General features: G+C 44.0%; 1 protein-coding gene across 4 annotated transcripts in view; it reads right to left on the minus strand.

Moving 5' to 3' along the window:
- LOC121293108 (FYVE, RhoGEF and PH domain-containing protein 4-like) overlaps window positions 1-15,157 on the minus strand; it is a 335,511-nt gene that overhangs the window by 34,578 nt on the left and 285,776 nt on the right. For all 4 annotated transcript variants that reach the window (XM_041215765.1, XM_041215764.1, XM_041215767.1 and 1 more), the window contains 3 exons: window positions 10,806-10,955; window positions 9,219-9,311; window positions 9,041-9,120 (listed from right to left, as the gene is read on the minus strand). In XM_041215765.1, coding sequence (XP_041071699.1) covers window positions 9,041-9,120; window positions 9,219-9,311; window positions 10,806-10,955 — 323 coding nt within the window. The remainder of the gene's footprint in view (window positions 1-9,040; window positions 9,121-9,218; window positions 9,312-10,805; window positions 10,956-15,157) is intronic.

Below are 15,157 nucleotides of genomic sequence, written 5' to 3' on the forward strand. Positions count from 1 at the left end.
TTTGCATATGTCCTTTTGCAGAGCTTGGGTCCCATCCTTTCCAGCATGCAAGTGGTGGACAACTTCACTAGCAGATGAGGATTCAATCATGATGCAGTGTTCAATTGCTGATGTCTCAGCTTTCATTGCAGCACAAGTAGAAACTATCCAATTTCAGTAAAAGCTCAGACCTCTGCCATGCAAACTCAAACTGCTCTCATGCAAGAGCAGCTGTGGATACCAGTGTGCAAAGCAGATTGCAGAGTGTCACAGCAGTCCAGCAATCTGTCCTTCAACAGATTACAAGAATTGCTGAGATTCTTTGCTAGAGAATTAATCTGTTGTCCTTTCTCAGACAGTATTCATCCTCCCACCTCTGCCACTTTGCCTATTGCCCATCAGCCAGCCAGTCCAGACTGCTGCTACCCATGCTGGGTAGCCACTGGGGTCGCACAGCATGGGAACATTAGGACAGGAAAATGCACATGGAAGTCATGCACAAGATGATTGATCAGTTTATACTTGTACTATATGACACAATTTTGTTATTAACTTTGGCTTGGAATGTTTATTTAATGTTGCTTTTGTTTTTTTGAATTATGGTCAAGCAGATGATACCATGATCAGTGACAAATGTTAATGCATAGAAAATTAGGTTGTTGAATGAGTGGTACACAGAAAGACTAGCCAGAATGGGGATATCTAGGTTGCTCCTCCCTCCTTTCTCCTCCTGTTCCTCATAGCTGGTAGCAAGGGCTGTCCCCTTATGAGGTTCTGCAGCACATAGAGTAGCAAATCCTGACATTCACTCTGCAGACTAGTGAAGGGTTCTCTCAAGAGCAGTCCAGACAGCAGAAACATTGTTTCAGCATGCCAATGACCTGCTCCATCATATTTCATGTAGCAGGATGGCTTTCATTGCATGCTGTCCATGTATATGGGGGTTGAGTACTGGAATCATCAGACAAGTGATCACCAGATAGCCCTTGTTTTCTAATAGCCACGCTTTCCTTTGTTGTGGTTGCTTGAATGCAGATGGAACCATGAACAACTACTGACAGAAGGCATCATGACTGTTGGTAGGCTACCAGGCATGGACCTGCATAATTCATTGTATAAAGTTGCACACCAAATGGACATTGAGGCAGAGAATCCCTTTGGTTGTGTTACATCTCAAGTGAAATGTGGTGTCCATAAAGCGACTTGCATATAGTCAATAGAATCCACTAACAGGGAAATTCTTCAATGCTCTCAAAGGCACATGCTTGCTGTGCCAACTGCACTCTGGCAAGTGAAAATGAAATATTGTCAGATCTCTTTGAATAGAAAGCAGTAGTAAATTCCCTTCCACAACAGTAGATGACAAACTGTGAGATGCTGCAAATACTTCTAGCTCCAGCTGGAAGGAATCCAGATGCATAGAAGTTCATGAGCATGATTATCTTCACAGCTACTGATTGCACCAAGCTGTGCATAGATCCATGATATGCAAACACCAAGTGTTACTATGTGCTGAGGTTCTCTGTTCTCGGTGTTGTGAAAGATGTGTCTGGCCACATTGCCATGGAATGCTCCATTCAGTTGGACTGCGCCGTACCACCTGTTGTTCATGGAAAATACACCTTTGACCACGAGTCCATCAGGCTTTGGTCAGCACATAATGTTCTTCAGGCCCAGCAGGAAAAGAAGATGGTAGATCTGGTTGGATAGTTCCATGAGCAGACAGTCAGATCCTTCTTGCACACCCAGACTCTCAGTGCTACTGCACCTGCCATTGAGGTGGCTGTGGTGAGAAGAGACCATCACCGACCTCCTTCAGGAACGTGCATTTGCAAAGCACATCTGGAAAGAGATAGTGGTTTGTGTCGAGGTTCTTCTTGAACAGTGCTCTACAGGCTGTTTCCGGGGCTGCATATTGAGCTAAACATCAACTAATGCTGCAGGACCATCAATTCAGTGAAATATGCCCTTTGGTCTGCCAGTGCAAAGAGCTACCAATGACTGGGTATTGCAGACCGGCACATGCCAAGGTCAGAAATGCATGCCGAGGGACGCACTAAAGTTTTGGGCGAGTTATGCAAAGGGAAATTGGGGGAAGACCACTATCTAAGGCCCTCCAACCGAGGGTCTGGGACCCGTATAAAAAACTCTTTGGGTTGTATGAATGTTTGACATGAAATATGTCACAAAGCTACCATATTTTTCATATTATTATTGTGGGATATTGTAAAGTAGGCTCATGTTTGTGGGCGTGTGGATGGTTCTGTCTGTATAGCTGAATTAATTGAATTAGAGTTGGATAGACTGCAAGGTTGAAATTATCAAAAGATTTTAGGTGTAAAAAGGGTATTTGAAATGCCCTTGAATTGAAATGAGTGTGCTAGGGTAAAGTCAGTAGATAGCGTGTGAATGAAATTTGCATTTTAAGGTAAGTGGAGAGATGTTTGGTTTTCAAAGAAACATGATAAAGTTTTACAACTGACAGGATAAATAGAGCAATGTTATTATGTTTATTTTCCCAAAAGGAAAAGGCCATATTGACAACATGAAAAATTTTTATAGTATGATAAAAATAAATTCCAAAGAAATATGGAAACAACGGGATTTACAGGTTAAAGAGGAAGGAATATATTTAAAGAAGGATGGAAGGTTGTATGAGGGGTGACTGTGTAAGATCTAAAAGATACACCATGTGAAACAAACTTGGGGAAACAGCCTCTAGCCATTCTGCAAAAGACTGCTGTTCCAATAGCCAAAATTGGGTTAAAAAGCCTTTGGAATTCCATTGTCGAGTGAGTGCTGTGGTAAACCTGCTGGATTGCCTCTCTACATTTAATATCTATTTTGGGCTGTTGCCTTAAAGGGAGTGTGTAGTTAGGAGTCAGATTAATTAGGAATTTTGGGATTTGTTTTAATATTAAGTAAAAGGTGTAACTGTAATCTTGTGTATGTGTTTTCATTCTTTTCTTTTACTAATAAATGTTTTAATTTAATTTTTAAAATCTCTAAAGGTGTTAGTGGATTCATTACTTCTGAATTCAATGCACAAACCTTCTCGTAATAAATACAAATTGCAAAACCGTTGTGATAGCGTGGTCAAGTTTCCCTTGTGGATTTGGTCAGCCTAGCAAAAATCACCTGCCGTTTGATAGCGAATGTAAATGTATATATAAATATAATCTATAATGGCAAGTGTAGTGTTGTGCCTCATGTAGTGTATTGAAAGAAACTGATCTGTATTGCATGTATATAATGTCAAATGTGAACTGTTATGTAATGTAACTTTACAAATTTTATGAATAAAGATAATTTTTGGAAAAAGAAATGTTAAAATCTTAGTCCGACTAACACCTCTTACCTATAATTATTTGAAGGAAAACAGAATCACACCAGTTCCAAGTTTAAATAAAAGCAGGGCAGATAGTTTCAACTGAGGGATAAGAAATGGACAGAAACATCACAGCAGCTTCACATGCAGGGAAAACACACTGGGCTCTGGTAATATTACTCAGTAAAAACAAAGAGCTGTAGAACTAATGAGGCATGTGTACTTAATAATTCCTATATTTGTGTGGAAGATAGCAAATTCCGGTTACTCTCATCTTTACTTTGCTACTCAAAAAGACCCACGAAGTGACATTAGCAACATTTTGCTCTGACAGAAGATAAATGTAGTCAGACAAAACCATTCAAGAACCACCAACCGCTCAATCAGATCAATTTCAATTTCTTTAATTTTGTGTGGAAGGTGATAATCCACTTAGGGAATATCTTTGAAATGTTCTGTTACTTTTATGCTAGTGAAATTTGTGCTTATCAAGCTAAGATTTTAACTTAGCACGTTCCCATTAGGAAACAATGTCAACAAGCTCCCAGCTCAGTTAATTGTGCTTAGACACAAAATGAAGCTCCTTACTTCCTCTTGCAACTGCAACAATATGCCTTAACTTTAACCTTAGTACACCATTCCCTATTGCATCAGCGAAATATTGGGGAGAATTTTCCCCATGTTGGGTGGGCTGAGTAAAAGTGGGCACGGACTTGATCGCCGCCTGCGATTGGGTCCACGCCATTTTACACGGGTGGGCCAATTAAGGCCCACCCAGCATATTTCTTGACTCTTGAGGATAGTGGGAGTGGGCGGGCAGCAGCGGGAGTGCACTGACCACCGGATCCAATGGTGACCCGACACCCTGTTTAAATGGAGCGCTGGCAGCCTTTACAAGGCTGCTCACAATGGCAGATAGAAGGGCTCAGCAGAGGGCTTCTGGTGAGCAGGCCAGGTCGGAGGGTAGGGCAGCAGGGCAGGCTTGGCCTGAGGGTAGGGCAGCAGGGCAGTATGCCCCTCATTTCTCGGATAAGTGCCTTGCTACCCTCCTGGAGGAGGTGGCAGCACGGCAAAAGGTCCTGCTTCTGAGGGATGGGAGACAGAGTACTCCCCCACTTGACCAAACGTGCCTGGGAGGAGGTGGCTTAGAGTGTGAGCTTCCATGATATGGTGCGGTGCATGTGGTTCCAGTGCAGCCAGAGATTCAATGGCCTCCTGCGCTTGGGAATGGTGAGTACAATGTTGGCTGAGGTCACTTAATGCAGCCATCAGCCTTTCCCCCCAACCCCCCTGCCCACAACAACTCTTGAGTGCAGTTACAGCATTGAATCCTTCATAGCATGTTTCCCTCAGTAGGAGGGTCAGCAGACATTGCCCATGCCTAGTTGACCCTGAGAGAGTTGTGCTGAGATGGGTTCTGCACCCGCAGCATGTGTCACCCAGAGTATAGATTCGGGGGCAAACTCAAGGACCTGCACCTGGGCATAGTGCTGGAACTGTGAAGCATGTCAAAGTCAGGGTGCTCATATTCTGGGAGGGAGCTTCCAGGTGGCAGGGCACCAATCCATCTGCTGCCCTTGGCATTCCATGTACTTGTGCTTCCTTGCTTTGCAAGGTTAGACCTTGTGCTGCCAAATGTGGTGGAGGCAGCATGTGGGCAAGGTGGGGTCAGCCCTGGCTTCTTTGTGTGAGTGTGTGGCAGCTGCGGGATGATGAAGCACTGGAGCCCTGCAATGTCCCACTCTGGCTGGGGTGGCAGGGATGCGATGAGAATCCAGGTGCCGAGTGGACTAATCAATGCTCCTCTCTCCTTTTCAGGAGAAGACTGCACACAATGCCGCCAAGCGGATCCAGACTGCAGGAGGCCAGGCCCAGTTGGCCATCTTGCCTCTATTTGAACAGCAGGCAATGGATCTGGGAAGGCACTATGCACCCAGGTCCACCGGTGGCAGTGAGGCTGGGGTGTCACAGGGAGGTATGTTTGCCGAGCACTGAGGTCACCATGTGTGCTCCAGTAGCCATGGCATTGCTGAATGCTCAGTGATTGATGTTTGCAACATGGGTTGACCATTGATTATGGAAGGATGAGCGCATACTGATCCGGGGGACAGGGATGCCCATTGACATTGTCTCCACTTTAACTAATCAAATGTTCTTGTTCTTCCTTTCAGCATCACCGGAGCAGGGCCGGGAGGAGGAGGCAGAGGGGCCACCTCTCACACCTGAGGGCACAGAGGAAATCGACTCACCGGCATCACACCATCTCTGCCAGGCAAGCATCAGCGCAGTGGAAATTAGACCTTCGGCTAGTGTCCTGGGGCATGGCGGTGAGGGCACTTCACACTCGCTTGAGGTGTGGGCGGAGACAGAGAGTGCCTATGGCGCCGGCAGTCAGAGGACTGCTGGGGACCAGGCACATGCTCAGTCAGTGGCTGACGACGAGCCTCTGGAGTCATCAGTGAGGCAGAAAACACTGGAAGTCCAGCAGGATATGTGGTAGGATCTGGTGGAGATACATGAGGCTATGCGTGGCATGGTGCCCGTGCTGGAGGAGTGCACGTGGAGCATCACCGATGCAATGAGCCTCATGGCCGAGCGCCATGCTTCTTCCATGGAGACAGTGGTGACTCTCGTGGAGAGGCTCCTCCAGGAAACCAATCAGGGCCTGCTGGGGACGTGCTCAGATCAGCAAACCCTCACAGTGGCATTGACCTCAGCTGGGTCAATGCCAGGGTGGGAGATGGTTTGGGCACCAAGTGTCCCAGTTTGGTGTCCATCCATCAATGGTGAGCAGGGAGGTCTGAAACGACCTCACGTCGGTGCAGCAGCTGCCTGTCATCTCTGTGGGCTCCTCTCAGGGTGCTCTGGATGAGGGCAGCAGTTCCTCTGCCTCTCTGCCAGTGACCGTGAGATCCCATGAGGCTGCAGCGACTGGGAAGAAGCCAGCTGTGAAACTGGCCACTCCCTCCCAGGAGGTGTCAAAGGCTCCACGAGCCAGAGGACGGCCACCAATGTCATCGAGCCAGCCGGACAGCAGAGGGAGCAGGCTGTCTCAGATGCCAGTGCCAGCAAGGGGACAGCACCTAGACGTAGAACCTGTAAGCACTTTAGACACATCATGGGTTTCTCGCTGGTGCTTTTATGTTGGCCCACTATTAGTTCATTAAGACTTGGTGTGCTGTGCAATACCTTTTTTTGGTTTCTGAACTTATTTGTTATATCATTAAATTTGGATATGTAAGCTTGCCTTAGGTGATTCCTTGCTTCTGCAGGTGGACGAGAACCCATGATGTTATGAGTGAGTTGCTTGACATTGAGCTTTATTGACAAAGGCCTTAGTTAATGTTCCTATCCAGATTTTGCACTTAGTTATCGAGTATGGAGCCTGCAGCCCTGGCGTGTTTTGGAGGTCCATCTGTGGTGGGCTATCTAAATGTTCTTTGGATTAAAGCCTCCCGGGTGTCCCTGCCTCCCTGGAGGTTGCCCGGGTCAGCGTCTACCCCCTCAGCATTTCCCTGTGCGTGCTCATCCTCGGACTCACTGCTGACTCATCGTGTGCAGCCGGAGCAATGGCATCTACATCTTCTTCCTCCACTGTGTCACCCCTTTCCAGCGCCAGATTGTGGAGAGCGCAGCATGCAACCACTATCAGCGACACATGATCTGGGGGGTATTGGAGTACGCCCCTGAATGGCCGAAGCATTGGAAGCGTATCTTGAGAAGACCGATAGTTCTCTCCACCACAGCCCTTGTGGAAGCGTGGCTCCTATTGTACCTCAACTCGGCCTCTGTTCTTGGATAGTAGAGAGTCATGAGCTACCTTCTGAGGGGATAGCCGTTGTCACCCAGCAGCCATCCATCCAGCCGGGCTGGAGTACCAAAGAGTCTCAGCACCTGGAATTGTCTGAGGATGTACACATCGTGGGACTGCCTGGGTACCTTGCACAGACTTGCAGAATCAGCATCCTGTGATCACACACTATCTGCACGTTCATGGAGTGGAAGCCCTTCATGTAGATGAAGGCACCGGGCTCACCTGCTGGCACCTCGATGGCCACATGTCTGCAGTCGATTGCACCTTGGACGCAGGGGAAATGAACAATTGCTGTGAAGCCTCTGGCTCGCTCTGACTGGCTGGCCTCATCCCAGTGGTAGTGGGTGAAAGTCAATGCACGCCTGAACAGAGCGTCTATCACCTGCTTGACACAAGTATGAACAGCTGATTGGGAGACTCTGCAAAGATCACCCACCGACCCCTGGAAAGAACCGGAGGCATAGAAGTTGCGGGCAACCATGACCTTCAGTGCCACTGGCAAGAGGTGCCCACCCACACAGTTGGCGCAGATCTCAGGGCCTATCATCTGACAGATGGTGGTGACTGTCTCCCTCGAAAGACGAAGCCTCCATCAAAATTGCACCCCGGACATATTGAGGTAGCTGCTTTGCTGCCTGTATACCCTAGCAGCAGGATAGTGGCGTCTTCTGCAACCCCTTCCACCTTGGACTTCCTGTTGGCCCTGTGCCCGTTGTGCTTGCACCTCTCCAAAGATAGCTCCCATGGAGGCTGATTGTGGATCCTGGCCTCCTCCCCCATTTGGCCCTCCCTTCCTCCTCAGAGGAAGTCCCTCCAGTGGATAGCTCAACTCCTATTCCCAGGCTAAGGGAAGGCTTCCTGAAACCTGCAGGCCCCAAAAATGATCTTTACTGTAGAGTCCTGATCTGAAGGCTGTTATTCCTGTCCAAGCAGCTGGTATGAGTTTTGAAGTATTCCTGCTCACACAGGCAAGTAGCTTTCGCAATTAAATATCTAACAGATACCACTCGCAACTCCACTCACCTCTTTTATCCCGCCTGTGGATGAGGTTTATACAAATATCTCCTACCCGCCTGTCTGTTGCGCCCATCCTGAAGATTGCACGGGCCCCGAAAAATTGCAGACAATTGCTGCCTCAAGGGCCTTAACGAGCTGATTAATTAATGGCAGGTGTGCGTCCAAGAACATCGCACGCCTGCCCACCTAAATATTGCGATGGCACGCAGTCTGATATCACCGTATATCATTTTACGCATTGGCATGCGGGGTCTGCCCCCATAGACCAACGAGAAAATTCTAGCCATTGTTCCTAATGCTCACTTCAATTAAATTGCAGTCCGAGTTAGTTTGCTATTCGACTGGCTGGCTAATTTGGAGAAGTTTTGTGCTGTGTGCAATAGACTAAAATTAGCTTATAGAGTTGAATGGGGATGCACTAGATGTACGACTTTAGAAATTAGTGATGATGAAAAGAGCACACCAAGTCATGAGTTCAAACACCACTTCTCAACTTGAGTGCACAACCTGGCCTGGCACTTCAACAATGCTGCACTGCCATTGTCCTGGACTGCAGGTGTTGTCTTCATGATGTGCTAAACTGAGGCATTGTTCAGGTGAATGAAAATAGTACCACTGGGTATTTTCCAAAGAAGGGCAAGGAATTTTCTGAGTATCTTGGTGAACATTCTTTTCTCAACCAACATCACAAAACAGATCATCAGATAATTTATCTCATTTGCTGTTTGTGTGGCCTTCCTGTGCATAACTTAATTGGCTCCGAATTACTTTGGGATGTCCAGAGTATGTGAAATGCTTTACATAAATGCAAACAATTTCATTCTCTTTCAATTGAAATCCATTGCAATATAACAGAACAGTTTACATTTGTAGAGTAACTGCTAAAGCAGATTTCATCTTACCCAGCCTGCAACTCTAGTGTTCGTTCCTTTCCAGAGACCTGGAATGTGTTTGGATAGTCTTTGTTATGGGTTTCAATCACCTATAATGTGCAGTAGCACAGATAGAATACGTTTAGACGACATGATTCAGAAAAGGAAAATGAACTGCAGTTCACTATTTTTTAGCAATTTGACAAACCTTCATGCCTTCAATGCCAATTTTCGTTCGAACAGAATATCGCGTAAACACCAAACTGAATTTTGGAACGCAGTACAGCAACATATTGTTTAACTGTGGAGAGGGAAAAAAAAGCAATAATAAGGTTTGAAAATTATTAACCCATTTCAATGTAATGTGTGTCCTGGGGTGGGATTAATAATCAACAGTTTTAGCTGGAATTGCATGCCTTTGTTTAAAAAAAAGCCTAACTAAATAGCACTTACCTTGAAATGGCAGAACTCAATAAGACAAACAGCAATGTCGGCAGTGTGTTATAATGTTCTGTCTGCTCATTAGATCATTTCATGCCTAAAGGAACTTAGCACATTTTCTGATTTAGCATGGACACAGGTAGCTATAAATCCAAATACTGAATATGACTTTGGATGGTAGACATTTACACAGAATGTGTGTAAGGTGTCATCTTAGAGCACTTTGCAAGTTTCTGAGGGAAGAGCATCATAGGGCATGTGGAGTAATATATGGAGAAGAAGAGTTAGACACTAACCGCAAAGTAATTTAGGAAGACACAGGTGTCTTAAAGATATTGGAGGTGTGGCAGCTGAAATAACACTGAATACAATCTGTAAAGTAAAAAGGTGACTTACATCCATGAAAGACTGTTCTCCCAGTGGGAAACATTTCCGCTAGGCATGGATTTTAGAAATTCCAGAGATCATGTCTGACTTTCCAACCATTAATTTAAGTAATTGGAAAATTATGTTTAGCAGTTGCCTGAATTTCCGATGTGTGTTCCTGGCATGCAAGATTCCTTACCAGGAAGAGTACAAAGTCAAAAATTACCTTGTTCATTTTTTTGTGTGCCAGATGTTGGTAGGCAGGTCAAGTCGACCCCATAAAGTAGGACAGTAGAAGGAGAAACATTAGTAATAAGTACCCTGCTACTGTTGGCAGTTTATGTAATACCAATGGGAAAGTTTTCCAAAATTTTTTATTTGTGTTATAATAAGTTACCTTTTGCATTTCAAAGTATTTATATCCAGCCTTAAGTGAATTCAACTACTTGCCAATATTTATACTACAAGATCAGCAATTGCATTGCCATTGCTAGCACTAGGATTTCAATGAAGTGTAATGACATTTAGTGCTACATCCATTTGAACTATAAACCAAACAAAATTCCATATTAGTAATAGTGCCTGAAGAACTTCGAGCTATAACAATATAATTATCCGTCTCAGAGGAGGGAACAATTTGAGGTGTTAAATTAGAACCATAACAAAAGAAGCATATTGCATATAATGAAGCTCATTTTAAATGCAGTTTTGTTTTAGAAAATTGGTGCTAAGGCTGACTATAAGCCCGGATCCTCCAGCTGAGTATATGGCCAAAGGTATCTCTAAAGACTTAGTGGTGTAGGGCTTCTTTGGTGCCAACATCCTTTCCCTTACATCAACTAAATCCAAATAAATTGAACAAGGATTAGCAATTCTCAGGCTGTGAAGGGAGAGAAGGCCATTTGTAAGGTTGCAATATTATCAACAATTCTTACTGCCTCCCACCAGGTTATCCAGTTTGTGCCTTCTTAATGGCAGAAGTACTTACCAAGAAAAGATATCTTTCCTGCGAAGAAGTGTTGCGAGCAGCCAGTTTAAGGATTTGTCCCTCTTTTATTAGTTCATTTGAGGGATTAACAATATCCTCCTCTTCACCTCCTAACATTTCATACACATCAATCAACTTCTTCATCTTTTCCTAAATGTAACAAAATATTAGTAATCTTTTCAAGTTTATATCATTCTATTTATATGAAAGAGGGAAGGTACTTTACATAATCTTCTTGCCCATTTCTAAGTTTCACTGCTTCATGCTATGTATTTTTCTTCAAATTTTATTGGCAGATCTCCAAAATCATTCTTGAGTTGATCATTAATTGATATGCAAGATTAGTCCACAGATAGTATGTAGAAGGAGTCTTGGGCTGAAAGTTCTTCGTACTTCCTAAGATGGAAATGCTTAACATCTGGTTTTGGGCTTCTTCTAAGAATTTTCTTGTAATTAGGAACTCATCAACTGCAAACATGTGTCAGAGTATCGCATGATATTTCACATTGTGGATCTGATACAGAGCAGCTTGGCTGTGAGTTGTGCAAAGTGCATTTTATTATAACCTAGCCTACTCTTCCCATTTACTGTAATATTTAGGAGTGGAAACATGTGTGGACTGGCCTCTATACATGTTAGTTTCAATCATATTCAAAAAGATGAATTGGTCACAAGAGTGACTCCTGGAGTCAACAAAAAAAAATTCACCATGATTTATTTCCAAAACTCTGGAATATTATATATCTTATCTGAATATGCACTGTAGTACATTTTAAGGCTGGTAAAAATTGCATCTCATGAATTAGTGGTCAGTGGTTTTCGCCTATGCTAGTTGCCTCTCCTTCATGGATGTAAGAAGTTTATATCTCTAGGGGGAATCTGCAAGGGGAGAAAACAAGGGTAGGATAGAAATTCAGGTTCACTGGAGAATAACATTTCATAGCATCACAAATTGACAGCATAGAATGAGTCTACTTGGCCCATTTTCTGTTCATTAGCTATTTGTTAGAGCAATCCCAAATGCACACCATTGCTCCTATTTCCCCTCTAACCATCCCTACCTGCAAATTTTGACATAATTTGCATTCAACAGCATTCATTTGCACTCATTTGACATCAATTGTACTCAAAACAAGTAACTGACATTAATGACATCAATTGCCTCAAACTGCAGCGCTCAAACAATTTGCAATTAGCAACATCACTTAGGCATTCAGACACAAAATAACAACCAGTTTATTTTCCATATTTCTGAATTTCCATAGCTTCAAACATCCTAAAACTGAGCCAACTTTAGAAAAAGCAGGTTTTAACGGAAGTTTTAATAAGCTAATTTTGTGTTTTTCTTTGTAATTTATAATGCGGCACAACTCTGCTAGCCCCTCCACGTCACCCCTCCCAAAGATTGCAACAGTTTTCTCCCCCACAATGCCCCAATCAATTTTCTTCTGCCCCCGAACCCCCATCCTCCCAAATTGCAGCAGTTCTCTTCCTTTCTCTCTCCTTCCCCCTCCATCGCGCGCCCCCTGCTTGCCCCCATTCCCTTTTCTCTCCACTCCTCCCCTCTCCCAAGTTGAGCTCAGTTTGCAGGGCCAGCCAGAACAGAAAGTGACAGTGAGGCTGGCCCTGATGCAGTTTTGAGTCGGTGTGGGTACAGCGATGGCACCGTCAACGAGGTAAGTATTTGGGGTGGGTAGTGGGACGCAGGGAAGGTGGAGAGAGTCAGGGTGGAGGTGATGGTGGAGAAAGGCAACCTGGATTCCTGTGTTCAGTGGGCCCTGAGGCGTGGAGACTGGAGGGAGGGGGTAAGAGTTTGGAAGGAGGATGGGGGTAAGAGTTTGGAGAGAGAGGGGGAGGGTGGAAGAGTTTGAAGATTGAAGTAAGGGGTGAGGGGGTGAGAATTTGGAGACTGGAGGGACGTGGGGGAAGAGCGGAGATGGTGGGGGGGGGGGGGGGGTAGTTGGAGACTGGAAGGGGGAAGAGTTTGGAGACTGGAGGGAGAGCATATCGAGGGAAGATATTAGACCCCAAGACTGAAGGGCATGGGGTGGGGTAAAGCGGGTTTAGGCCCTGAGACTGGGGGGGGGTGATGGGTGGAAAGTATAGACCCTGAGATTAAAAGGAATTAAGAACTGATGGGGATCAGTTGAGTGCTCTCAAATGCAATATAGTGGAAATATTTTTTGGTCCGAATGAAAAGCTGCACAAATTCAGATATTATTTAAGTAATTAATTTCCTTGTAGTTTTCAATGGTGCTGAGAGCACTGGATAGCTTTGAGTTCACTGCATAGCTTTGAGTGTACTCGATGCCTTTGAGTGTCTTTTGTCATTTGATATCAAAGATGGTAAAACACTGCTGATCTGTGCTCAAACTCATTCCAAATTAGAACATATCCATAAGACCATAAGACATAGGAGCAGAAATTAGGCCATTCGGCCCATCAAGTCTGCTCCGCCATTCAATCATGGCTGATAAGTTTCTCAACCCCATTCTCCTGCCTTCTCCCCGTAACCTTTGATCCCCTTAAATCAAGAATATCATCAAAAACGCTGGTAGTTTTTGAGTGCATTGAACACAAAAATGATGCCAAAATTTCTGGGCTGTGATGCATCTTTCTTTGCTTCAAATGTTTATTACATTTATATTTGCCTCAAAACGATTGGGCCTAGTGCCGGATAATGGGATTAGAATAGTTAGGTTCTAGTTTGACTGGTGCAGACTTGATGGGCCGAAGGGCCTTTTTCTGTGCTGTAGGCCACTATGACACCTTGTGGCAAAACATTCCATGCTCCAACATCCCTCTATGTAAAGATATTTTTTCTAACCTCCATCCTCACCCTCTAACTAATCATTTTAAATTGATGATATTTTTGTCACGAACTGACCAACCAGAAGAAAGCCTTCCCTGTTCACATTTCATAATTTTATAATCTTCTATTAAATCTTTTCTTTGACTTTATTGCTGCAGTGGGAATTGCCCCAGGATTGCAAGTTTTTCTTCATTACAATGGTATGACCCTGAGGTAAAAGGGCATGGTCATGAACATTATTTCTGGACTTGCAAGAATTTCCTGGTATCACTAAAAATACATCATTTTGTGCTTTTTTAGACCTCACCAAAAGTAAGTTCAGTGAGCCATTTTAACTTTATAGTTAAAATCCTATGGTAGATAACAGTTTACATCTAAATAAAAATTAACATCCTTGTTCTGGTGAACCCCAAGATTTTTTTAAATGGAGTTCCTACTCTCTACACATTGATAATTAATATACAGATTACCTTCACAAATTGAGTTGATTATATGGCAAGTTCAACAAAGTAACAATAATAACTGGTAAACAGAGTAATTTCACATGACCAATGGGTCACAGAAACAGGGTTGGTATGTGATGTCTTCTGCACAAATTAATCCTCAGAGTCATGAATTATTAAACATCTGGCCCAAATTTCCATCTGGGTGTAGAAGTGCACTTTGGCGTGCTACACATTTTCTTTGGAGGAAATCTGAATTTTATCCACATAATTGACCCACACCAATTTCCTCTGGCATTTTTCTGGGTGGACAATAACTAATGTGCACACCCACCCCTGCTGAGGTTGTGTTCCCCATTTCAATTGGGGGACAAAAATCAGATTTTCTCCTGCACACCATTTTCTTCTGGTGGTGTGGAGCTTTGGAAGTCCATTATGAGCATGTCAGGCTTGAGAGTTTGTGAAGAAAATGGAAAGCCTGCTGAGGAGTCTGGAACATTCTGAAAGTTAAGTGTAAGATGTTTTCACAGTTTTAAATGCTATTGGGTGCTGTATTCTGATGTAAGTTGTGTTCTTAATGCAATGATTCATCATAGGGATCTGTTCTTTAAAGGTAAGTTGGCCCTTCCACTGAGTTGCCCTGTGTATTTGTTCACATGCATTACAGTGCTTTTCCAATGGAGAAAGCATGTGTAATGCAGTGTAAAAAAACATCAAAATATTCTGTCAGCCTTTGCTGTCATCTTTTCTACTATGATTTAAATGGCCCTGGACCTGGCTGATTAAAAAAAATGGTTTTGACACTTGGAAAAGATCTAGCTACCCACTCCCCTACACATTGAAAGGCATTCTGCCTCGCAATTGAAATGAGCACCTTCTGTTTTTCCCTTTCCACAGAGCAGTCTATTAGGTGGACTGCGATGGCCATTCTGAATGCTGCCTGATTTTCAAGTGCTAATGGATTTCAGCATAGAAGGTGTTCCATTCATCAAAGAATGAATGGCAGTTTCAATTTGTTGTAGTAACAGTTTGTCCATTTGATGTGGTTTCTAGTTTGTTGACGCAAGCTAATAGGTACAAGTATTAGTAGGGTTTTT

The sequence above is a fragment of the Carcharodon carcharias genome, chromosome 21 (genome assembly GCF_017639515.1).
Source record: "Carcharodon carcharias isolate sCarCar2 chromosome 21, sCarCar2.pri, whole genome shotgun sequence".
In the NCBI taxonomy this organism is placed as follows: domain Eukaryota; kingdom Metazoa; phylum Chordata; class Chondrichthyes; order Lamniformes; family Lamnidae; genus Carcharodon; species Carcharodon carcharias.